The sequence below is a fragment of the Thermobia domestica genome, chromosome 2, assembly GCF_964235325.1.
Source record: "Thermobia domestica chromosome 2, izTheDome1.hap1.1, whole genome shotgun sequence".
Lineage (NCBI taxonomy): Eukaryota > Metazoa > Arthropoda > Insecta > Zygentoma > Lepismatidae > Thermobia > Thermobia domestica.
The window spans coordinates 62,574,318-62,601,143 of NC_137455.1; the positions used below are offsets into that span (position 1 = coordinate 62,574,318).

Here is a 26,826-nt window from a genome sequence, read left to right on the forward strand (position 1 = left end):
AGGGTTGCCATGTCTCCTCATCTGGACGATTTCTATCCAGGCATCTCCAGGATGACCTATGAGAGTCAGAAGTTTTCCATAGATGTTGATCCAGCTCTTCTTGAAATGGATCCAACATTAGAAGGGTATGTACAATGTTTGTGTACTAAATATCCTACTGTTTTTTCTAATCGTGTAGGTGAAGTTCCTAATTACGAACATCGGATCCAGCTTAAAGATTATTCACCTATTCGACATAAGGCTTATCCAATGTCGCGAAAGGCTCAAAGAGAAATGGATAAGATTCTAGATTCTCTTTTAGAACAAAATATAATACGCCCTAGTACTAGTGAGTTTTCTTTTCCGTGTTTTATGGTAGGAAATAGAGATGGATCCAGGAGACTTGTAATTAATTATGCTGATCTAAATAAACGTTTAGTGTTGAATTCTCAATATACTCCTAGAATAGAGGATGTGTTTGCTGAATTATCTGATGGTGTGATCTTTAGCAGGATAGATGTAATGAAAGCGTACCACACAATTAGACTTAGTGAGGATTCAAGTAAATTTACAGCCTTTCTCACACATCGTGGTTTATTTGAATATCGTTATGTTCCTTTTGGCATTGCTAATGGGTCATTTCTATTAAGTAAACTTATCACAGATATCTTTTATTCTATGAAAGATCAGGGTGTAACATGGTATGCAGATGATTTAATCATAAGTAGCCCAGATTTAGAATCTCATAAACATACCTTGGATATGGTAATACGTAAATTGGAAGAAAATGGTTTAACCTTGTCCATTGATAAATGTAAATTTTTCCAAAAGAGAATTTCGTATTTAGGACAAATTATAGAAGGTGGTAATATGTACATGGATCCATCAAGAGTTGAATTTATACGGAAATTGCCAGCTCCAAAGAATAGGCGTGGTGTAATAGCATTATGTTCTTTCGCTCAATATTATAGTAGATACATTCCAGGGTTTCAAGACGTTCTTGAACCAATTTCTAGGTTAAGATCTCCTAAGGTGTTGTTTGAGTGGGGTGATGAGCAAAAGCAAGCCTTAAAGAAATTGAAAGAATTATTTGAAAGCTATGTTGTACTTAAGCTTCCTGATCTAAATTCGTGCTTTGTTGTGTCATCGGATGCTTCGACCCATTCTTTAGGGGGAGCGATTTCACAATATGATAAAGCTACAGGGAAACTAATTCCAGTGTCATTTTTCTCCCGTAAATTGCGTAAATACGATGTAAACAAGCCCATTTTTATTTTAGAACTTATGGCCGCATTAGAAACCATGCAGCGTTTCCGAACCTTTCTTCACGCACCTTTTGAATTGCGTGTAGATAATATGGGATTAGCGTACGCATTGAAAAATTTGAAAAGGGTGAAAAAATACGGTAGCCTATTGTATAAATTATTTGAATTTAATTTTACTGTGAAATCTGTTCCATCCTCATTAAATGTACCAGCGGATTTTATTTCCCGCATACATAATACTGAAGATTTTGAGGATTTCCAGGAGGATCCATCCCTGGATGAACAAGTAATCAATATGTTGATGGTAAATTTATGGAATATGCCTTATGCGCAGTTATCGATAGAAGAACACCAAAAAAGGGACCCAGAATTGAAAGCTATTTTTGATAGAATTAAGAATAAGGAGAATGTACCTGATTATAAGATTGTGAAAGGAATATTATGTAAGAAAACACGAGCAATTAAAAATCCTTACAAAATCTGTCTCCCCAAAAGTTTGACCAATAACATAATTGCATTCTATCACGAATCGATATTGCCGGGGGCGCATTTGGGATTTTCTAAATGTGTCGCGAAGATCTGTATGCGCTATACTTGGGAGGGCATGATACCGCAAATAAGAGAGTACATAACATCGTGTCCTTTATGCCAATTGAGTAAAAGTAATAATATGAGAGTTATGGGACAATTGGTCTCTAGTTTTGAGAAATTTCCGAACGGAAATTGGGCATGTGACGTCATAGGTCCTTTGGTAGATACGCAGTCTGGTCGCTTTTGCTTGATAGTGGTTGATTCATTTACGAAAAGGGTATTTTTGGAACCTTTTCGGAATCTATCCAGTCAAACAATAATTAATAAGTTATACAAACTAATGTTTCGACATGGATTTATTCACTCTCTGACCCATGATAATCACAGTATCTTTACGTCGTCTCGCTTTAAAGATTTTATGTATGCTAACGGGATCCGAGACATAAGGATTGCACCCTATCATAGTGGTAGCAATCCCAGTGAGAGATACATCAGAGTGATCAAAGATTGTTTACAAATTTACTTTTCGGATAAACAAAATAAATGGGATCGTGGGATTCATGAGATAGAATTTTCGCTTAATACATCAGTTCATTCCGAACATCAAAAGTGTCCCATGGAATTAGTGTATACATACGATGTATGCGACCCATTGGATATCAAGTGGAGGATAGACTCTACTGATATTAGACAGAGAGATCCTAATATATGGGTAAGTGCTCTCAAAAACATGGAACATGCATGGGAAAAGAGGAAGCGAAAATATGATAAGAAGAGGGTACCGACATCTTACCAAATTGGGGACAAGGTATTAATAAAAGCACAGGTCCAGTCCTCATTAAGTGATAAAATAACAAAAGGCCTTTGTAATCGGTGGTCGGGGCCTTATACTGTGGTCAAGATTTTAAATCCTAATACCATTCAAGTACAAGCAGTTAATAATGAGCATGATATTAGGAAGTCTCATGTATCATTAACCAAACGATTTCGAGAACCCCGTAATGTTGATTAGTGATAACTGTATAGCAACATAAGTATGTTTTGTAAAATTTCTAGAAATGTAGTTACATTATCATTTGTAAATTTTATTAGGAAATTTTAGAGATTCATTCATCAAGTCATACATATTCATAGGTCTCATTTTTAATCATTATATTTGTGAATGAATGTGGTTGTGTTGTATGGATATTCATATAGTTCTCTTTTCAGATAAGTCCGATCGGCATTGTCAGTTTGTCCTTGTATAACCGATTGTAATCATCGTTCTATGTTGTATGTATTTGGATTGAATGTATTTTCGAGTATCGATTCTGCTGGATGGACGACGCTCAGGTCATGAATGAATGGAATATGGAATCATAGTAATCATATTATCATTATTTTTCTTTTTCCTACATGTCTGGAATTTCAGAAAAATATACTTATGATCTAATGCTATAAGGCATATTATATGTAATCAATTAATATATATATATATGTAGAGTGAATTCTATATTGAATGTTTTTGTTAGGGTGTTTCTTTATTAACTTGATCTTGTGCAATTATGAAAGTGAATTACTGTGACCTATGACTAATTAGACTAATTAACCTTAGTAGAAAGGTGAGTGGATTACTGTAGAGTATTTTTTTTAGTGCACTTATTTTTTTTTTTTTGTTTTGAGGTAGTTAATGGTCAAATAGGTAGTTCGAATACTAATATCGACAGTTGACTATGGTAATTTATCTTTCATAAAGTTAAAAAAAAGGTTATTATATATATATATATATATATATATATATATATATATATGGTTATATAAAAAAATATATTAGAATATTTTTTTATCCCCACAATGGGATTGTGTAACGATATTTGGAAGAGAGAATAAGAGAGAAAGATTTTTTTTTAAAAAAAAGCAGAACTCGAGACTTATGACATTATTTCAGTTTCGCAGCGCCGTAGTGCCAGAAAATGGAACTACGCTGTCTGTTGGTAGCGGATTCGGATTCGGGTTAATATAGCTACTTAAAGTATCAGGTGGAACACATCGAATTTTGAAGTTTTGCCTTGTTAAATAGAATACGCATAGCTATGGTTCGAAGGGACATTAACGTAAAGTGGATTAACACCGTGAAAAGAAACCTTAGTTTTGAGTGTGATTTATATTATATTCTGCGTTAAAATATTATTGTGTTATGTTCCTCCTATAAGGTTTCGTCATGAGACATTTTGTGGGTGAAGTTACATTCTGTATTGAAGAAATTGGTTCTTTTCGAGTGATGTGATTAATGGTTGGCCAGTTTGCCTTACTTATTTGTTCGTTAAATTGAAATTCCACGACATATAGAAAAGAATTTTCTCTCTATTTCTCGTAAGAACATTTGATTCTATGAAGAAGTGTAAAAATATAATATTTAGAGAGGAATACAGAAACACCCATATATGTGTTGTAAAAGAGACAAGCAGTTTTACTCATTGGTAAGTGACTCAATTATATGCTTTGATAATACATATAGATTAAATTCTGTTGTATGAATAGCGTTTGTAATATATATATCTATCTATTCAAGTTGTCATATAAATATTTTCGATCATATACAGCTTTTTCTTTGCAATAAAATTACAATTAATATATTCATTTGACCTATGAACCCAATAGGTATTGAGTTAATTAGATTCGTAGCTTGTTATATTTTATTAAATCATATAATCATTATTCTAAAACAATTTAAATTCAATTGTAATTTCAGTGTAGTGAGTTTTGTAGGGCAGTTTTAATTGTTCCGGCTCACTTCCACCCAACGTCACTGCTATTCCATATTATATGGGACGGGGTACGTTGCAGCACCTAATGTTCGACGTGGTATATTGAATTGTTTACTTGTGGCGTTGGCAGATAGCTGATGCTGGGTAACGTTGATCACGGCGTTCTTTAAATCCATACATGAATACTTGCAATACTTATTTTTATTCCGTCTGTCTGCCATTATCTGCAACTGAATGGAAGGAAAGAAGATATCACAATCGAAGGAAATGAGACATTACTGCCGTTGTTCCATTATGACATACACATTAGTATAGGTTCCAATTTTGTCACCTTCGTTCTACATGACGAAATTACAATCACTTTCGAAGACTATATAAGTTTGGTGACAATATAACTCCCTATGTACAACACACAACATTACACATATCATTGTTGACATAAAGGATTCGTCTTCATAATGCAATACTTACCACAAAGCTTCGAACCTTCCTTTCGGTACAATGCATCGCACTTCGTTGGTCTCGATCTTATAACAGAATTACGTCTATTACATACACTGACTGTCTGTTTTGAAATGGAACAAAACACGTCGACTTATACAAACATGTTCGAAAATACAGGTACCTGGCAGAATTGCAAACATGGCGAAAATGCGCACACCTACCTTACTTCAAGAGATAATATTGTCATTTGTTGAAGTTTAGGATATGTTTTCAGCACTGAGGCTATTTTAGTCGTGGATCTGCAATTTAATGAGGAATCCAATCCACTATAGTGTGTTCAATACTCTCCTACCTGGAATAACCCATGACCCTATGCATTAGTGACCCTAGTCACTAGACCAGCACGGAGGACCTCTTAATAAATAGAGAGATACAGAGATTAGAAGCCTAATTGTAGGTAAATGTAGCCCAGCATTATGAATCATTCTGTTACCCTTGTGTCCGTACAGACTTTATTTATTAAGTAGATCTGTACGAGTAATAAGCCAGATCAAAACGTGTTTTCAATTTCACCTTGATATCTCATTTCAGGCGTATAACAAAATTGTTGATACAACCGGTTACTATGAATGTCAAAATTGTCCATCAATAATATATAAAACAGATCAAGGAACAGTTACCAAAAGCAATATTTAAAACAACATACATAACATAGAATTAGTAAACTGTACAGTTTTGACACATATGGCCGTGTTGAACAAACAAAATTATGATGGAGTATACCTCTAATTTACAGGAACTTTGTATAATGTTATATGTATATATCAGGTTGAGTGGTTGATGTTGATTAACTTAATTTTGCAGTTTTCGCTGTACATACAAGTTTGTTTTGTACTTCGTGTTATTTTCGATCCCCGGCCAAGTAATATTGAGATAGAAACATCATGTCCGTGGGTTTTCTCGGGGTACTCGCCTTTGCTCCCACATCCTCAGTCCGCCATTTTTCCAACATCGTTCACTTTCCTTAAATCATCATCTCCCCTAGCATAAAGCAAATAAACATGGGACGTTAAACTGGAAGATTACATTTCACTTTTACTTGGTGTTGTTATTATTTAATGTAAGTTGTATATGATACCATTTATACCAGTATCTTAATCTACATTTATTTACAATTCTTTGTAAAAAATCATAACATACCATTTTCCAAACGTTTGGTGTACAAAACTACAGTTATTCACCTTGATTGTTTAGAAGTTGTTACTGTCTATAACGAAACTTAACTCTAGCCGTAAATGGAAAAAATGTCATTTAATTAACTAAAGAAATTTTGTTCACTGTTAAACCAACTTATGAACGGCTCGGGGAAACATAACTGTATACCACATTTTCTAACTTCCGAGTAAACTGGGAAGAAGGATCAACATTCCAATGCAATTTAATGGAATGACACATACCAACTAAGATTTCCCTGTCATTCTCTGGTACATTTTCGAAATTAAACAACCTACATACTGTCCTGTGGTTCGATCCCAACCCATTCCACCTAATAACTCAATTTCACCAGAATTAGTTGTTATCGTTGTCTGCCCGAGTCCTTACATAAATTGTAAGTAAAAAATTGTGTCTTTACTTTGGATTCAGGAAGAGACATTTTCTTCCAGAGTTAATTTTTCTGGGAGAGTTTGAGCTCGGATAGAATTACTTTTGCACCGTCCATGCAATATTTTTACTTGTTCTTTGAAAGGGTCTATATCGTATTCGAGATCTGTGTCTTCTTGGTTCTGACAAGACGTATTCTCCTGACGACTTACAAAATTGTGTGCGCTTTTAATAGGATTACTTGACAATCAAGTATCAGGGTTCGTTGACACTGTAAAAGCTTTGGTGGTTGATCTGCTGGAACTTCGCCTAACAAAATGGTGTTTCTTACGATTTAAACAAAACAAGAGTTCCCACATTCCTTTACGGAAATTTCTGGACATAAACGCGTACAAAATAGGATTTATTCCAGAGTTAAAGTACATGGCAAGGAAGGTTAATGGTGTCAATATGGAACTTAAATGACTACTACCTCGATATGATGTGGACCAATATTGCCAGATTTTTCTAGCGTGATACGGAAGATTACACAACGCGAATGCCAATACTACAGCTATCAACATACGGATAACACCACGTCGTGCGTTAAGAACTTGCTGTGATGAAGACATTTGACTTGTTCGTTGTACTTTCGCTGGTGCTTTACCACAGTATCTGCGAGATTTGTTTATGAGAACAGCTTTAGTTTTGCGTTTCTTCGTTTCTAAAGTAATTTCCCATGGTTCATGGACAACGATATTTTTGTTCTGTTTGTTATGAAACGTGCACATATAACAATTGTTATCAATAGTATCACATCTTGTAAACGTAGAAAATGTTGAGCTTTCTGAAGTTAGACGATCATGTCCTGGTGTTCTGATGTGTAAATTATGGTCCTCAGAACAAGTATCTAATCCAGTGCTACGTTTCTTCTCATATTTTATTCTAAGATTTGAAAATTCGTTGTTGATTTGCTGACATGAACTACAAATATCGGAATAACTTTCTGAATAATAGGTTCTAGAGATTGATTCTAGGTGAATTTCCAACAGTCGACTACTACTCCATAGTCCATATGCGATTCTGGCATATAATACAGTCATTATAACGAGTGGAAGAACGTATAGAAGCGCAAAATTTACCATATCGAACGTTTTAGAATCATATTTCTGTCTATCAGGAACACAAATAGTTTCTGTTTGTCCATCACCTAAGTCATGCGTTAAAGTTCCAAACCAAAATAATCTCGGAGCACTGTAACAAGCACTTGCTAACCACACCAGTAAGATTACCAGCTGAAATTAAAAGAAATATCTTGATTACTTATTAGATTTTATTAACTTACAGTGAGAAATAGGAAACATCATACACGGACATGTAATACTTATATGATGTTTCTGGTTTTATTTTATATTTATCAGATGAGTTCAAATTTATTGGTATAACACATCTACAGTGACTTGATGTCTGAGAACTGGAATTAATTAATTAACACAACATTACTTTGGTATGGTTTCCAACAGTTTATCTAGTAAATAATTTCTAGGTAATGCATTATGAACTTGATAGTATCACGGTATAATGCCTTAATTTAATTTAAAATTCTGTCATCAATCAAGTCATCGAAATGAGCTATACCGAACGGAGAATATTCAAGGCAAAAGTAAAAACTATATATCATATTATGAACTTAATAATAGACTATTAATATATTATCTAGAAAGGCAAAATATTTCGTTTTGGCGCCTACATGAAATGTGCAAAACAGGGTTTATTCTGGAAAATATTTTTAAGGTTTATTAATCTCTTTAAATGAAACTAATTGATAATTAAAAATACAAACAGGCTACATTGGCCCAGAATACAAAATAAAGTTCAGGTGTGTGCATAATTAGAAAGCTAAAAGTGTAAAAATGAACATAGAAAAAATATTGAACGATTGAAATGACATCCTATCATTTTCTGGGATATGCAAAGTGTAACCCTAGATTGTATTTTCGTAATATGCTTGATTAAGACAATAATACATTGCAGAAACTGAAATAGGAAGTATTCAGGCTAAACATTTTTCTTTGATAACACTGTTACAAGAGAAAACTTTTTTTCTATTTCTGGAGAAAAAGGTTCTGATTCTTACAGACATTTGAGAGCTCAATTCATATATGCGTTTTGTTTTTTCTGCATCAGTGGAAGTTTAAGACTTTTTTTTATCATCATTGTCATAGGTGTCCTGCCATTGTTAGCAAGTAACTTGCCGCAACTGAGAAGTTTGCATACCCTACGGTCTTGAGCTAACCTTTTCGTCTTCACTAGGAAGTTCCTGTTTGCCCCATTAACCCCAGCCTTTTTGGTCCCCTCCCTCTTTTCCATTTTCCATACCTTATAGCGCGTCCCTTATGATATAGTTTCTTCTCAGCTAATTTAGCAAACATTTTCTCTTTCCCCTACTAATTACATCTAAAATTGTTCTCTTCTCTCCCGGTAATTCTAACAACTCCTAATTCGTTTCCGTTCCACCCAACTTGTTCTCTATAGTATTCTCTACACTCGCATTTCGAAACCCTCCTGTCTATTTGAAACGATGAGAACCTGTTAGAACACCTAGCCTTTCAACTGCTGTCACTCATACGCATATCATAAACTTCTCTCATTCATACTCATATGGTACCTTGAAAACGTGTAGGATGTTTTTCGAAAACTGCTTTGTAATTAAAAGCAGTCGTATTTTGATATTAGCTGAATTGTTTAATAATAAACCCAAGAATTTTGTATTCGAACTTGAAGTGATGCTTGAATATCGTTATCAAAGGATTTGGATTACCAAAATCTTCGATATATATTTACATTATCTGGTGGTGTGTCCTAGAAACACAACATTTCAAGAACTAGTTGATAAATTACCATCAGCTTTTGGGTAGGATGTACAGAATCAAGAGTTAGAAATCAAATTCGTTGATGGAAATGTTTCATTCAGCCGCTTCCAAGATATGCACAATCAGAAATGTGCTCCCCATGTATTCTGATGGAAATAATTACGGATATCATCCTTCCATGGTAGACTATCTGGAGTGTTTTTGAGATTAGTGAGTTAGTATAATGCTCAGAATAGAACATGCTAAGTCTTCCGTGGAATACTCGACGAATGCACAGGGTTAATTACATATTTTCAAACGAAAGCTTTTCTTATTAAGAAATTGAAAGTACAAAATTTCAAACTTCAATTTACACATTGGATACACTGTAATAAACCAAACTCCTTTACGTGATGGACACTGTAAAAGTGTTTCTTGTGTTCTTAACAGGCATTCACTACACCATAATACTTTACTAATATATTATACATGCAGTTATATGTACTTTACCTTGAGTCTTGTGTGCGTAAGTTTCTGTTTACAAGTAATTGGATGGATAATGGCGAAATATCTTTCAGTACATATCACCATCAAAATAAAGATGGAAGCCGTGTAGCTTACACTGTGGATGAAATGGTACATCTTGCACATGAAATCTCCCAACACCCAGCTGCCATGTAAAGAAAGAAAGAGTACTAAAATATATACATATATTTGTATTGTTCGTATTTGATTCTTAGACTAATTGAAAAGCAAAGTGAATGTCTTTAAGATAAAATTGATAATTCTCTTGTTTTTCTTCTTTATTCATTAAAACAGTACCTTTATTTTATGCTGTGGTATCAATACGAGGAAAACTCAGGAATTATCTAGAATTGTAGAAGTACAGTTTTAAATTTCTGACAATTGTCGCATCATTTTCCAGAGGAGTATCTAGATAAGAAGAGGATTTTTAGAAGTCTAGTGGCCAATACTAGTTCATTCAAGGCTTAAGCGGCCTAATCTCTGTGAAATTAAAAAGCCGCTAATTTTACAGTAATTATGTGATATCTTCAAATAGATAAAAGACAATCAAAGTGTGGAACAAGAGCGTCCTAGACAATTTTATTTTACATAATGTACCGTTATCACGAATCACCTAGTAGCTTACCGTTTGCAGCCATTTAGAAACGCGAAAATAAATGCCGATTTTCTAAATGACTGGAAATCGAAAGCAGACTAAGTGAGTCATGATAACGGTATATCATGTAAAATAATATTGTCTAGCGAGCTCTTGTTCCACTTTTCGATTATTTATTATCTGTTTAAAGATATCACATAATTACTGTAAAATTAGCGGTATTTTAATTTCGCCGTGATGAGGTCTCTCAAGATCTGAAACACTGTTGTAGTGTTACGTGATTCATAAAGGGATAAACAGATTGTACGAACACAATGAAGAGGATTTATCAATGCTTAAAGGTACATAATATACTCCAATAATAAATATAGTTTAAATGTTGTTATATAAAATTTCTTGTGTGCCTTTCGTGTCGCGATAGGATTACGATCATTTCAAGATGAAATTAGGATAAAATCAGGGAATATATTTCGTACATATCTAAAGTTACAAAGAGAGGCGAGTTTTTCGAAATTGAGACGAGGAGTTAAACAATTCTTCAAGAATCGATACGAGGCGGAAACTCGACGAAGTTTACGAGACGAGACGAGGAAATTCCATTTCTAGTCTTTCAAATGAAAATGAAAATGAAATCTTTGAACTTAATGTCCCACCATTATGCCCTTTAGGCTAAGGGAGACGATGACAAGGCAAGTGAATGATTATAGAAGAATTAGTGGAATGTAAAAGTGGGAGGAAACAGAAGTACTCCGAGAAAACCCACGGACACGACAGTGTCCACCAGAAACTTACTTAACCGGGGATCGAACCAGTGACCCCATGCAGTAGAGGTAAGCGCTCTACTACGAGCCAACATGCCTCTCACATTTCTCATCTCGTCTCGTAAACAGCACTAGTTAGAATATCAATCTGTGTTCAGTGACTTATGTGCCCTCCATATATGTTCACATATATCGGTAAATGAAGAGTACTGTTTGCATCAGAATGTCGTTTTATCGAATTAAAAAAGTGCAATCCAGAATAAATAAAGTGTGTTTAGAACTTGGTCATGTGGGATAAAATGACACAATAGCACTTGACGGTTAACTTTACAGGAGAAAGATTGTTACGAAATTTCTGACTGTGTATTAACGCTGAATATCGCCATTCCCCTGATTGACGTTTTAGTTCTGGCTCATAGTCCCTGTTGCTCTAGTGTTACTGTGGTATCATGATCCTGCAGTCTAGTAGATTCTTCAGAATATTACCTCGAAGGACTCTAGATGCCACTACAATGTGTCTGTGAGCTTTAGGCACAATTATAAACGTGCTTCTAATGACTTGCAGTGGTGGTACTCGAAGTAAAGCACGCATGAAAAGAACAATTCGTTGCAGTCATTTTTCCAGTACTATTTCCTGATAAGGATATGCATGCTCATTTAACTTCCTACATACTGTTTTAGAAATGCACTAATCTTACATTTGTACATTTCAAAATTTCTTGCTTTGTACTCAATTTCGTAAATAAATAAATAATAGCCATGACTTTTGCTGAAACTCTCGTATTTGTGATATCTTTGGACAACGTTAGAATTAAACAAAATAATAATAATAATAATAATAATAATAATAATAATAATAATAATAATAATAATAATAATAATAATAATAATAATAATGTTTAAGAATGAATCACAACTTTGGGTTATCTCTAATTAACCATATTGTACAGTATCATGGTGCTAGTGTCATAATGGAAATCTCGGTGAGCGTATACTTCATTGTCAGATTCGTGTTTTTGGTAGTTACCAAAATTTATAGGTGTTCAAAAAATATACTTTTCTCGATTTTGTCCCGACCACACAGACATATGAGCTTTAAACTCACCTGTGTTATTCTATTTAACTCAATGAATTATATCAGTGGGAATGTGCCTCGTATTTGGACATTTTTCTAGTTAAATGTTAATATTATTGTGGAATTTAAGGCATAAAGTGTAAAGAAAATACTTGAATTTATTTACAGAAAATAATACTGTTCTTTCATAAAATGTAAATTCTTCAAAGAATTTCTTTTATACTTTTAAACGATAGAGAACTACAAGAAAAGTATGTACTTGATCCTCTAAAAAACTTTAATTTATTATTATTGTTATTACCGTATTAATAGTCTTACTGGATTTAGAATTTAGATTTCTGGGCTTTCAGCATCTATAGCCATTTCGCCCGTCACGTTTGAGGGATGACATCCCTCGGCGAGCACACTCCCCGACAAAAGGAAAGGAAGAAAGGATTTTGGAATGAGGGAAGCGGCCTCGGGCCTATAAGTTAGGTACCGCCCCGGCATTTGCCTGGCGTGAATAAGGGAAACCCAGGAAATCATCATTTAGGGTGGCTGGCCCGGTAAAACGTTTCACAATTTTTCAGCTGAATGTTCCAATTGGAAATCGAACCCGGGACCGCTCGCACCGAAGACAGGAGTGTTAACGACTACGGTATGAAGGAACACCAATTTTGCTGGAATTCAATACTGTTATGAACGTGTACGTTATGTTATTACATATTTTAAATTAGATTTTCTTTTCTAACCATTACACACAGGCACATGACCTTTTTCTTTTATATTATATATATATATATATATATATATATATATATATATATATATATATATATATATAATATACGAGCAGAAAAACCGAAAAACCTCTTTTGAGCTTGTTCGATTCTCTCAATATGCAACTTATTGCTAAACGACCAAACAACTTATCCATATTCCAATCTAGATGTAACAGTACTCTATAAAAGAGTAATTTCAGACCAAAATATATTATTAAAATTTGAAATTCCGTAATATAAACCGTAACTTTTGATACGAATTGCTAACATCACATTAATTATAATCATTGAATGTCAATTTGCTGTTTATAATACCCCTTATGTCATTGATGGATTGCACTGAATCCACATCCTGAAGTGGTATTTATAGAATACCATAAATTTTGTTTTCAGACAATATAACAACACTTTTATAAATTAAATCGGAGTATTTTCTTTGAATTTTATTCATACAACATATATATACCTTTTTACAATAATTGACTATCTTATAGGTTCCAAATTTCTTTATGTTTCTTTTATGTTGTCAGTACACATTAAACAATTAGCCTAGTGTAATTTTGAAGGTAAATAATTTTGAAACATGACTAATAATGGAGCGAAGTTAGAATTTTGAGGTACACTTTAAGCAATTGTAAATATTTTTTTTTTAGACGGAGGACTGAACTCCAAATTATTGTACATATTTACATGAAAGTTTATTAAAGGCGGAATATAAACTTTTGTTATAGATGAAGTCTTAAAATGCTCATTTTTAAAGGATAAACTAAAAGTTGTCTTTATTTTAAATTTTGGTATCGTATTCAATTTTTGTAAGTTACTACCATGGTCGTTCAAGATTGACCGGGACTTTTATTTCTTCAGAGGAAATAGATAATACAAGAAGCACCAAACTAAGTCTGCTTTCCAAAGTATTCTCGGTGAGCATTGGGATACTGTTGCCATCGTTGTGGCAGCTCCCTGATTCCTTTAGCGTAGAAACAACTTGGTTGTTGTCGTAGCCACTGGTTGACATCGTTCCGCAATGCTTCATCTGTTGTAAATTTCTTACTTCCCAGATGGTCTTTAAGGGGTGCAAACTAATGATAATCACTGGGGGTTAAATCTGAACTGTGCAGGGATGGGGCAAAACTTCCCAGCGCATTTCGGCTAGATTTGTTGTTGGCACATTGGCCGTTTGAGGGCGGGCATTGTCATGGAGAAGAATGACATATCCAGACAACATCCCAGGTCTTTTCTTACGAATTGACTTTCGTACAGCACCACTCAACAATGTGGAGTAATACTGGTCATTAATTGTGCTCCCTTTGTCCAGAAAATCCACATGGTCATGTTCCAGAGGACACTTTCCATGATCTTTCCAGAGGCTGCGTTTTGCTTTTCGTGGGCGGCGGCGAACCTTTATGCCGCCACTCCATGCTGCTTCTTTTGGTCTCTGGGGTAGAATTGTGCAACCATGTTTCATCACACGTATTGATGGATTGCAACAATTCATCACCTTCGGCTGGAAACTGATTCAGAAGCTGTTCACAGACCGTCATGCGTGTCCACTTCTGATCAAATGTCAGCTGGCATGAGAATCCATCTTGACAGATTTTGCGGAAGCGTAAGTGCTCGTGAATGATTGTCTCAACACTCACAATACTGATATTCACCTCGGAAGCAATATCACGCAATTTTACTCGCCGGTTCTCAAGAACCATTTGCTCAACACGTGCGATATTCACTGGTGTGACTGCAGTCGGGCGAATGTGTCCATGCCCTTCATTTTTCACCATTTTCCGTTCTTCGTGAAACTGTTCACACTATTCGTACACTCTTGTTCGTGACACCGTTTGTTCATCATACTGTAGTTACAATCTTCCGAAAATCTCAGCTGGTTTAACTTTCTCCTTCACAAGAAATTTGATTACACACCCTCTGGTTCTCAGCCAGAGACACACTGCTTGCCGCCATGTTCGCTACAACTCCTGGGCATGCGCCAAATACGTCATGCCGGATACCAGTTACTCGAGAAGGAGTACATTAAATCACCCGCAAGTTTCATCATGATCCGGCTATTCATGGTTGTTTACGTACAAAAGTCCCATTCAAACTTGAACGACCTTTGTATGATCCAAAACAACCAATAATCCAACAATCAATTTATATAAAAATAGTTTATCAGCTATAAGATGATTTCTACATAATGAAGTATTTCCGGTTTCTTAGATATAATAATAAGAAGCTTCATGACTTAAGTTAAAAATCCAGAAGTACCTATGTTGGACAGCAAAATTTTATGATTTATCGTGACTGAAGTTTTAGAGAAATCAAAATAGAATGAACACATGAACGAGGGTGTAATGCGAATATACATCTTATGCAATACAGACCTCTGCGAAAAGAAATCCATGCCGAATTTTATACTAATAATGTAATATTCAACAAGATCAAAAATATGGTTATGTAAAATCTATTCAAATACTTTTGCAAGTGCAAAAAGTATTGATATTGGTGTATAATTATGTACATTGTTTGTATCACCATGTTTATGTATTGACAAACCTGTGTTAGTTTCCTTAATAGTGGGAAAGATCGAGAAATTCGAGAAAATTTAAGGCTCTATAAAGTATTCATTCTTTGTCAACCATAATTGATGGTTTGTATTCTATTGGAACAAACGGTTCAGTTATTAATTTACAGTATTATGAAAGAATGTAGGTTAAGTAGTGTATTATACGCGTACCCGGTCATGAGTTTTCCCATACAAGCATGCACATGCTAACATTAACAAAATAAACCTAAGAATAGCGTATTTACTCCTAAAAGTTATCCTAAAAGATACACATATATTCTTAACAAATACTATACTACTAACAGTTCCGCGCACACTATTAACAGTGACACACAAACTGCTAACAGAGATCCCATATTATTTGTAAAATTGTTTCTAAAATTTAGAAAACAGGACTGTAGGTTACATGGACATATTCCAACGTAAAAATGTAGAATAATTGTCCTTATGTAGTGAAAGGTTAAAAAAATACGTTAAAAAATTATGTTGAATGGTAGAATACTTGCGTCTTTTCTGTGAAGTTATTCATTTTCTTATTGGATCCCTTGGTCAAAGCCATCATAACTTTTCATTTAACATTTTTATAAGTAAATTTAACAGTTATGCGAAATGTTATAACTAGTTACAATATTTTCTACTGTAGTAAACTAGAAAACATCCTAACCTTTGATCTATTGTTCTGATTTAAATCTCTCTCCAGTTTCTTCGCATGAGATCAAAATGATTGTCAGTGTACTTTACTTTATGATTTCATAAAACAAAATAACTTCCTCCGTTATATACAGGGTATATATGTAAAAGAAAAGAACATAAGGAGAGAAAGAAACACACACACACACACACACACACATATATATATATATATATATATATATATATATATATATATATATATATATATATATATATATAGGGTCTTAAACGTCAAAATCACACTTCTGTGACACAGTTGAAAACTTAATCAATTCAAAGCACAATGTCAGTTCGTTCGCTGATGACGACAAACTTACAACTTTGCATGTCGTGAATTCTAGCGTGACACACAACGTTTCCATGACGCCAGGCCGAGAGAAAATAGCGGGTTCGCAATAAATTCTGTTTACAAAGCGAAAAAGTTAGAAAACTTTTAACATTAGAATATTAGATCGTGACGTATGAGGAAATTTATGGATATTTCTCGTCTCAATATAGATATAAATCTTATTATTTCCTTCAATAGAATTTTATTTTTAGAACTTACTTTCTTTTAACAAAAGAATATTATTGACATATAACGCTTTGAAGTTACACATCAGATTTTTTTCTCTCAAGATTTTTTTTAGTATTTTTCAATTTCTGTCATAGTTAATCATAACTAATATCTTGCACATCAATTACCAACTCTTTTTTTTTTTTAAAAAAAAAAACAGTAAACAATATTTAATATTAAGTGCATAACTTTGTTCCCCTTCTTTCTATTTGTAAAAAACTTCTTGTTATTAGGCCAAGTATCTTGTAGAAAATTATTATTAAAGAATGATTTTTTAAATATCTTTGATTCAAACTATTTAAAACTGGAATTCAAGTGTTTTCTTGGTATTAAAACAGGGTATCACAACGTGTGGTTGCGAAGGGAGATGAAAAGTGAAAATCACCGAGATTTTATTATTATTTTTATTATAGTGATAATAATAATAATAATAATAATAATAATAATAATAATAATAATAATAATAATAGTCGTCGTCGTAGTAGTAGTAGTAGTAGCAGTTTTTATGCTGGCGTCAGCAACGAGGCCATAAACATAACGAACCGAATAAACGTTATCTCCACCTCCTTCTTATTAGAACATGTTTATCTTGGTGTTACCACTCGCCAGAGGCTCATTACCTTGCATTACAATGAATACAGTATCCAAGATGCAGTACTAAAAACTGAGATTAGTATTTGGGTACTTACAAGGGAGTGTCCTTTTGAAAGATAAACAGTATTTTTGGATTCATACGATTGACAAATACAGCAAGATGTATCTTTAAAACATATCTTCAATTGTAGTAAGAGAAGAGGAAACATACACATACAATATAAACTACATAAATATTAAAATACAATTTTATATCAAGGTTACACACATATATAAAGTTCTGGGAAAAATACCTCCTATATTTGGAAAAGGTGCTGTCTGAGTTATTGGGGGAGAACGGCAGCGGAGGTGTTATCAATCGATAACGATATACGTGCCATTCAGTGATGCCAACGTGTGGGAAAAATCCCATATCGTGGGAGTTTTTGATCTTATTTTCCCGGAAAGGGACAAAAAGCAGCATATATGGGATTTTTCGGTAAGATCGAAATTTACGGCTTATTCATTTAGATATGGTAAAAAGTGACTAACACATAGAAATTTAATTTTTAATATTACAGCATACTTTTAATTGGCATAACGTGGGAAATTCACACGTAAAATGAGATTTTTTTGCCTCTCGAAAAAGGATTTCATATTGTTTCAGGTTGGCATCACTGGTGCCATTTTCAGTATTTGCAATGGCGTAGCGATGTGGGCAAGATCCCTGCAAACCCAGGCCCGAAGACGGCCCGGCCCGGCCCGGCCCGGATGGATCTGAATTCTGTGCCCGGCTCGACCCGGCCCGGCCCAGCCCGGCCCGAATCTCGAGCCGGACTGTAACCGGGCCGCGCACATTCCGGGCCGAACCGGGCCGAACACTGTGAAAGACGGATCAGAAACTAATGTTGGCAGCCTGTGTTAATCGTAATGTGTTTGGGAAATTAACTCTTTATTCAAGACTGTAAAGTACTGTACTATTATTATTATTATTATTATTATTATTATTATTATTATTATTATTATTATTATTATTATTATTATTATTATTATTATTATTATTAATGATAATAATAATAATAATAATAATAATACAATTACAACTATTACTATTACTACTACTACTTCTACTACTACAACTGCTACGACTTCGCGTGAGAGTTGACATGTCTGGTGGTACATACTTTACAATCTAAGTACAGAAAAAATCAAAGAAATAGTAGTTATTATGGTCAGTCTGCGTAGAATGCAAACAGATGCTTGACTAGGGGCAACGGTGGCTCAGTAGGCAAAGCACTCACATCTGGTGCTAGAGGTCGTCGGATCGATCCCTCCTCGTGTTATGTGAGCTTTGTGGTGGACAAACGCCGTGAGCGTGGGAGTTTTCGGATTAGCCCGTTTTCGTCCACTGTCTTCACTCCACCAATTCATCCACCATCATCCATACGTCTTGAGCTGTAATTGCCTAAAGAACATATGAGAAAGTCAAGTCCTTGACCTACTAATTAGAATTTGTTCTCTACCATTAGACCACGGAAGCCGAAACCATCGCAATTTGTAGTAATGTTCAATTAGCACGGCAGATTCCAAATCATATTACATGTTCCTGTATTCTTTATAATTCGATGCTACAATAATAATAACAAAAAAAAAATGATCAAATAAATCACCCACATCCCACGGTCGATGAAGTGTTCCTGGAACGGTTTGTAACAAGAAAATAACAGAGCTATATGACGGATTGCGAGGCAGTAAATCAAAACAAAATCCACACATATCATTGTTGAACGAAAAATACCTCAAAAGTCCCCTGAATGAAAAATGTATAGATATCAGCTATCATAAATGCCTCTTAAGATCACATATAATAGAAGGGATAGTTGATATTAAGAAAATGAAAATATAAGGTTTCTTAAGAAACCAATAGTGCAAAATGAACTTCGCTTTACTCTATGTCCTTGTACGCATCGAATAGCAGGGAAACAGAGTCAACAGTCTCAGGCTTTATGGGGAAAAACTGAAAAAGCTTGATTTTATAAGGGATTTGGGAGTTATTTTTGATTCAAAATTATCCTTTATTCAACATATTGAAACTATTTGCAAAGAAGCCTACAAAAATCTTGGATATATTTATCGAGTCAGTAAAGATTTCCAAAATGACCAAACTTTAATTGTACTGTATTATGCATACGTCAGGTCGAAATTAGAATATTGTAGTAATGTATGAAACCCTAATATACAGAAATACTCATTCTCGATTAAGCGTAGGCCTACTCAAAATAAGTTTTTAAGGCTTCTTACACTTAAGAAAACAAAATTCTACCCAAAATTTGAAAGCTACATTAACCTTCTTACAATTTTAAATTTGAAACATTAGAACTCAGGAGAAGAAATATTGATTTATTATTTTTACACAAACTCTTTCATAGCAAAATAGACTGTCCTGATCTTAACGACCAAATATGTATCCACGTACCATCCACTAAATTGCGCACTGCTTCGAAAAATACATTAAGCAGATCTTCTATATGGAGAACTAGTGCAACCTACAACAAGTTAGTTAAAGAAAATTCCAACCTTGATGTACTGGCAATGGATGTAAGTAGTTTTAAGAATTCTATTAATTATGTAAGTCGAATGTAATTATTACCAATAGTTTTATTAACCTACATAATCTGTATAACGTATATACTACGTAACACTGTAATTAGGCCTGTGCCTGATATGTCAATAAATCAATAAATCAATTTCTCCGTTCCTGAGCCATATAGCCTGTAGTACTAAAAGCTCTTTCAGTAGAAGCACTAGAAGCAGGGATGACGAGATACTGACGCGCTAATTTACACAATTTTGGTAATGTTTGTTCATGTTGCTTCCACCACTGCAGTATATCTAGATCTCTTACACATGATGACATGTTGAGGCAGATGTCTACTTCATCAACAAATTCATCAGAGACTAAATGTCTATTTTCCCAATCCATTAGTTTATTCTTCTTGGTAGGTGGTTCCAAGTTATGCCAACTAGGCTAAAGGAGGCGATGATGATGAGAAATAAATGAAATAGTGGAATGAATAAAGTGGAAGGAAACAGGAGAACGCCGCGAAGCCCCCCAAACGGGGTTGTCCACCACAAAGTTCACTTGGCGAGAGCTCGGATCAAATCAGGGACCCCATACACCAGAGGTGAACGCTCAACCACTGAGCCACCGTTCCAAGTACACCTAATCGACCCTGGCGACTTGGTTATTTATTTGATCATTATATTTTGTTATATTTGTAGCATCATACTATAAACAATACATGAACATGTAACACCATTCGATATTTGCCTTGCTAATTGAACATTACTGCAAATTGCACTGATCTTATGAGCACGCCAGTTCATGGTTTTGGCCTCCGTGGTCCAATGGTAGCGTACCAAATTCTACTTACTAGGTCAAGTGCTTGACTTTATCATACGTTCTTTAGGTAACTACGGCTCAGGCTGTATGGATGATGATGGGATGAATTGGTGGAAAGAAAACAGTGGGAGGAAGCGGGACCACCCCAGAAACTCCCATGCACACGGTGTTTGTCCACCACAAAGCTCACATAGCATGAGCAGGGATTGATCCGACGACCTCTAGCACCAGATGTGAGTGTTTTTTCTACTGAGCCACTGTTCTCCCTCGTAGATCAAGCATCGGTTCACATTCTACGCAGACCGGCCATAATAACTAGCATTTCTCCATTGTGTTCTGTATTTAGAAGGTAAATTCGGTACCACCAGACATGTCAACTCTGACGCGAAGTCGTAGTAGTTGTAGTAGTATTAGCAGTGGTCGTAGTAGTAATAGTAGAAGTAGTAATAGTAGTAGTAGAAGTAATAATAGTAATAGTATTACCAGTACATCGCAGTCTTGAATAAAGAGTCAGTTTCCCCAACACATTAAGAATAACATAGGCTGACAGTAAGAACGTACGAACACGGCAAAAATAGAGGTAGTGGAGGACATTAAAAAAAACAAATAGGCTGACAATATTAGTTTCCGAACCGCTTTTCAGAGTATCCGGGCCGATATGTGTCCGGCCCGGTTCGGCCCGATTCGGCTCCAAATGTGCCCGGCCCGGTTAGGGCCTGGTCCAGTTTGATATTACTTGAAACGGGTCGGGCCGGGCCGGGCCGGGGACCGGGCCGAACCTCGCGCGCCCGACCCGTGCAGGGCTCTGATGTGGGCATCATGCGTTTGTTATTGAGGAGTATATTCGTAATCGGTGATCTGTGATTACTACTCAGCGGGCATTTCGCATTCCGTTCGGACTTGACCGACATGATTCTCTTCCGGATAGAAAAGCTATTCAAGTTTTAGTACCAAACTTTAGAGCGAGAGGTACTGCACTAAGAAAAAATCGGTTCTCCCACCTTGGACCGTAACAACGTCGGAAAATCGAGTCGGCGTGTAACAGCGAGTATGAGAGCATCCATCCAGCAATCTATAAAGAGTTAATCACTTAAACAAATTGGATTTTACGTTAAGTTGTAGGTTCGCGTCTCATATTGTCTCGGTCCTGAACGGGATTCTAAACAATAATCTCTTTTCCGTATGCCAGTCTACTCTAACGTTAAAAGTTTCTAACTTCTTTTCTCATTTGCAAACATAATTTATTGCAGAGCCTTTTATTTTCTTTTTGACCAGTTAACTTACGTTTTGAAAATTAACAGGATATTTGGAGTTTCAAAAATATCCAGCGATCCAGCGGGACAGATTATGTAAATCTGGAATTGTCTGGCAAAACCAGAACGTCTGTGGTCTCCATATATGGATGAATGCATTAACGACAACAGAATGCAATAACACCATTGTAAAATAAACCTTCTATCACATTATCATAAATACTTGAATATGTATTGGGAATATGTTAAAACGTAGAACAAGCTCATATATAATTTCTGTATCACAAATTTCTTAGACAGGTTATTTTTACTCTTTGTGTTTCACATCAAACGTTTGGTGACTTTCGTATTTATTTTAAATGGCAGTTAAGCCCGTATAAACCAAACTATTTTAGCTCGTACTTTTTATATTTCTGCATCTGTTAATAGTATCCTAATAGGAAGAGGAAGAGAAACTGGTTGGGGCATTGCCTAAGAAGAGATTGTATCATGAGAGACGTCCTAGAGGGTATGGTGGCGGGAAAGAGAGGGAGGGGGCGAAGGAGATTACAATTAATGGAGGATATAAAAACAGAAAGATCATACGCGAAGACGAAGAAGTTAGCGGAGAACCGTGGAGCATGGAAGCTTCTCAGCTGCGGCAAGTGACCTGCCAATAAAGGCAGAATACCTATGATGATGATGATGAATAGTGTTTTCGCTCATTCTTAACGATTGTCACTCTTTGACGTCAACATAATTATATATTTATAAATATATATTTCTATACTTATATCATGCTCATGGTATATCTACTAAATGTCAAATAAATACATTATGGATGATTTACCATACTAAATTACCCATTCGTGAATAACTGACTGAACACCGATAAAAAATATTACATATTGTACTCCTTTGAACGTCTATTTCATTTTCATGTGCATTCTGTTCAATATGAAATCAAATACTGTATATCGTATAGGTATGAGGTAAGACTTCCTGTGTTTCCTTATTTCAATATACAGAAAGCAAAAATAGTATATCATATTTGATACTATGTTGCATGAATGTCCAGTATTTTTATTTAATGTTTTTATGCTCTTAACGCTTCTATTTTATGTTCATCGGATATGAAGTTCATCATATATGGATGTATATAAAGGTAGGTTTAGCTACATAAAAATAATAGTGAATATATTATTTTTGTGTCTCGAAAACAGATCAGTTCCTCCGTCGAGGATGCATGTTCTATGAATCTGTAAAAGGAAAGAATTCTTTTATGTCGATAAAATGTTGACTTAACGTATTGAATGTTGCATGACTAAGAAAACACTATTGCTCAGATTCGTTATACAGAGTGGCCTAAAAGTAGTTATACAATAGATAGATAGACTATTATGTAAATTACAAATATTTACGTTAAGTAAATTAACCTTAAACTTGATAATATTAAGCCCTGTTTAATCCTTTAAGTGTTCAAAATGCCCTTCAGGAATGTTAGAAATTTCATTGGTCCTATCTAGACACTTTAACACATATTGCAGTCTGCATCGGTCGCCATAAATTCTTCTGTTATGAACTCTTTCTTCACGATTATTATTCTGAGGCTTTTCTCATAAACTTTTTTCTCACGATTCTCCAAATAAGGCAATTGGCTTTAGGGGAAGTGAATGTGGCGAGAAGGCAATACTGGCTTGTAATAAAACACAAGTCCAATGTTGTGGGAAGACATTGCTAGAATGGTTCCTTACTGCCAAAGCATAATGAGAAGTTGTACAATCTTGTTGATAGTATAGTTGATTGAAATTAGTCCTAGTTCTGGATGGTGGCGTTGCCCATCATGTTTCGGTAAGTGCTACCATTAACAGTTTTATACAGGAAATCTGAAGTTGCAACACTTTCACAGGAGACTACATCTCATACTATAACACGAGGATTTTTAAATTTTATTTGGTCAGTCGAATTGAAGTATTTGTTAGACCAATAAATACAGTTCTGTCTGCTCAAGTGGTCTAACGTCTTGAAACAGGCCTAATCTAACCACATGATCTTTATCAAACATATCTTGTTCTTTAAAGATTTGATTACGTGTGATTTTGGTGATTTAATCTAATTCCAATTGTTGTCCTGGTCGTGTTGCAGCAAATCATGCAACAGTCCTGGACAGAATGGTCTCAAACCAAATTTTGCAGAAAGTGTTGCAAAACTTTTTTGACAGGAGATGTCGTGTCCTGTGTTACATGCAGCTACATGTTCAAAGGCGTCGAAATTTGGGACTATTAGCCATCGAACCTCTTGCACCTAAATGCAGCAAATGCGGTAACAGTTTGGACGTATAGGTGGAGAAATATTAAACGTTTATATCAGTGTTATGTAATTTTTGGGGGTTATCAACTCTTCAATATTGCCTCAATGCCCGATTCGTTTATTTTTCACTTATGATCACTACAATAATGTCTGAAATACCTTCTAGAGACCACGGTAAACCGTTCACTTCTAGAGCGTCAAGTCCCTGCTTCAAACTAAGTGGGATTTGTGGTTGACAAACACTGTGTCTGTTTGTTTTCTCGGATTCTTCTAATTCCTTCCAATCTCTTCATTCATCATCATCATTGTTTTCCTTAGTCTCGGAGCATAATTGTGGAAGTTAAATAAAACCAAATTAAAATTAAAAATTATAATACTTCTAAGGAATAAAGAAATAAAATGAATAACACAAAATGTGCTTCTGAACTGCTGTAAATTTAACCTTTTGTCCACCCAGTATATTACATCCTTAACTCTGACTTTTTGTGTGCTTGTACATTCCAAGTCTTTAAATTACGGTTTTCGAAATGCACTTTTAAAACATAAGAAAGAAAAGTTGGTCCCCCCTACCCTTGACCTAGAGATATCACTAAGTATATTAGGCAAGTGTAATTGAACTTTTTTCTTTCGAGCAGAAGGCTCATACGAAAATGCAAATGGAATCTTTCAGTTTAACATTCTTTGATTATGCCTGTTAGGCTAATATGAGCCTGTTAGGCTAAAGGGAAACGAATGATTAAGGCAAGTAAATGATGATGGAAGTATTGGTGGAATAAGGATATTGGAAGGAACGGGAGTACAACGATAAAACCCACGAGTACGATGTCGCCGATAACAAACTTACTTGGACTGGAATCAAACAAGAGACCCTAGGTACTAGAGGTAAGCGCTCTACCACTGAGCCACTCTGTGCCGCACAAAGTTCGTACGAAAGAATATTTGTTTGGCAGAAAGGAACTAACTCTTTTAATAGGATACAGTAGCAACTTTCGCTAATTTTTCAAATTAGTCTGACATTTACACAAAATAGTCAATGCAATAGCACCAATTTCTTTTTTTTAATACATTTTTTAGCGTTCAACCAGAACACGTTTAAACATGAATAATATAAATAAAATAAAGACTTCGTTTGTGTGTTTGTCTGTCTGTGTGTGTGCGGCCTGGAGACCAGACGAGTGGACCGAGATTTATCAAAATTTGGTCACGGGCACCTTGGTCCGGGCCTCAGACCAAGGAGAAACGTCTTTTTTTTTCAATTCTAACAGGAGGGGAGTCTCAGGGGGCGTTTACCGGGACATGTAAAAGAAGTAGAAAATGACCGATATTAGCGTCAAATTCATAGTTTCTGCGGTCGCTGAGATCAATTGAGACACTTCCATTAGCGATGACTTACAAATTCAACTACCATTATATGCAGGCCGGGTGGTAGTGGGGGGATACCGAGACATGTAAAAAAAAAATAGCCCAAAACGACCGAAATAAGTGTCAATTCTATAGTTTTCGCGGTCAATAGTCATACTCCCACAGGTGTTGACTTCCAAATACAGCCCGCATGCGAAGAATGGATATATTCAGCTAGTGTACCAATAGACAGAAGTGATTGAGCTGAACAATTTATATGCGTAAATGTGAAAGTTCACTTTTTTTTTTTTAGAAAATAGAGGATAATGTTCTTTGGTGAGCCTTGGTTGCACAAGAGTATTATACCACTTATTGAAGTAAAGCTGATACGGAAACACGACTTCAATAAACTGTTGATAATGACAGTGTTATAATGACAATACATAGTAGCCTACTACACGTATTAATAACGTACAGCCTGAAGCATTATTAACACCCGAAACTTGTAACGGATCCGTTACAGGAAATACACACACACACACACACATATATATATATATATATATATATATATATATATATATATATATATATATATATATATATATAATTAGTATTATGTATTTAGATATATTATCTCTTCTCTTCAATTATATATCTATTTTTCATTAAAAAGGAAAGATAAAAACTTCTAATAAAATTTTAAAAGAAAGAAAAAATGGAACGAGAGAAAGAAAGATTAAAATAGCGATATCGACTGTGAGAAAAATTCCTTTGCTTTCTGTCAAGTTCATTCAAGGTCGCTTGCGTCCGCGCTGGTAGGTCGTTGCGCATGTTCGGTGTTGGAGGACTGCAAGCTGCTTGCTTCCGCAAGCTCACTTGTGGTTGAATCTTGGTACTGGATACATCGAAATTGTGTAGCTGGATTTAAATGGGCAGCGCTTGAATGGAGGCCGTTTGGAGTTGTGTTTTTGATGGCTATAATTTTTGAGTTGGTTTCCTTTGGGTGGCAGAATTAGTGTCTCAAGAAAGTGAAATGAGAATA

At 35.1% G+C, this 26,826-nt stretch overlaps 1 protein-coding gene across 1 annotated transcript in view; it reads right to left on the reverse strand.

Moving 5' to 3' along the window:
* Positions 1–6,230: 6,230 nt before the first annotated feature.
* LOC145679685 (trissin receptor-like) overlaps positions 6,231–26,826 on the reverse strand; it is a 79,248-nt gene continuing 58,652 nt past the window's right edge. Inside the window, exons 3-4 of the mRNA XM_081750260.1 lie at positions 9,910–10,069; positions 6,231–7,842 (exon numbers count right to left, since the gene is read on the reverse strand). Of these exons, the coding sequence (XP_081606386.1) occupies positions 6,817–7,842; positions 9,910–10,069 (1,186 nt within the window). The 3' untranslated portion in view covers positions 6,231–6,816. The remainder of the gene's footprint in view (positions 7,843–9,909; positions 10,070–26,826) is intronic.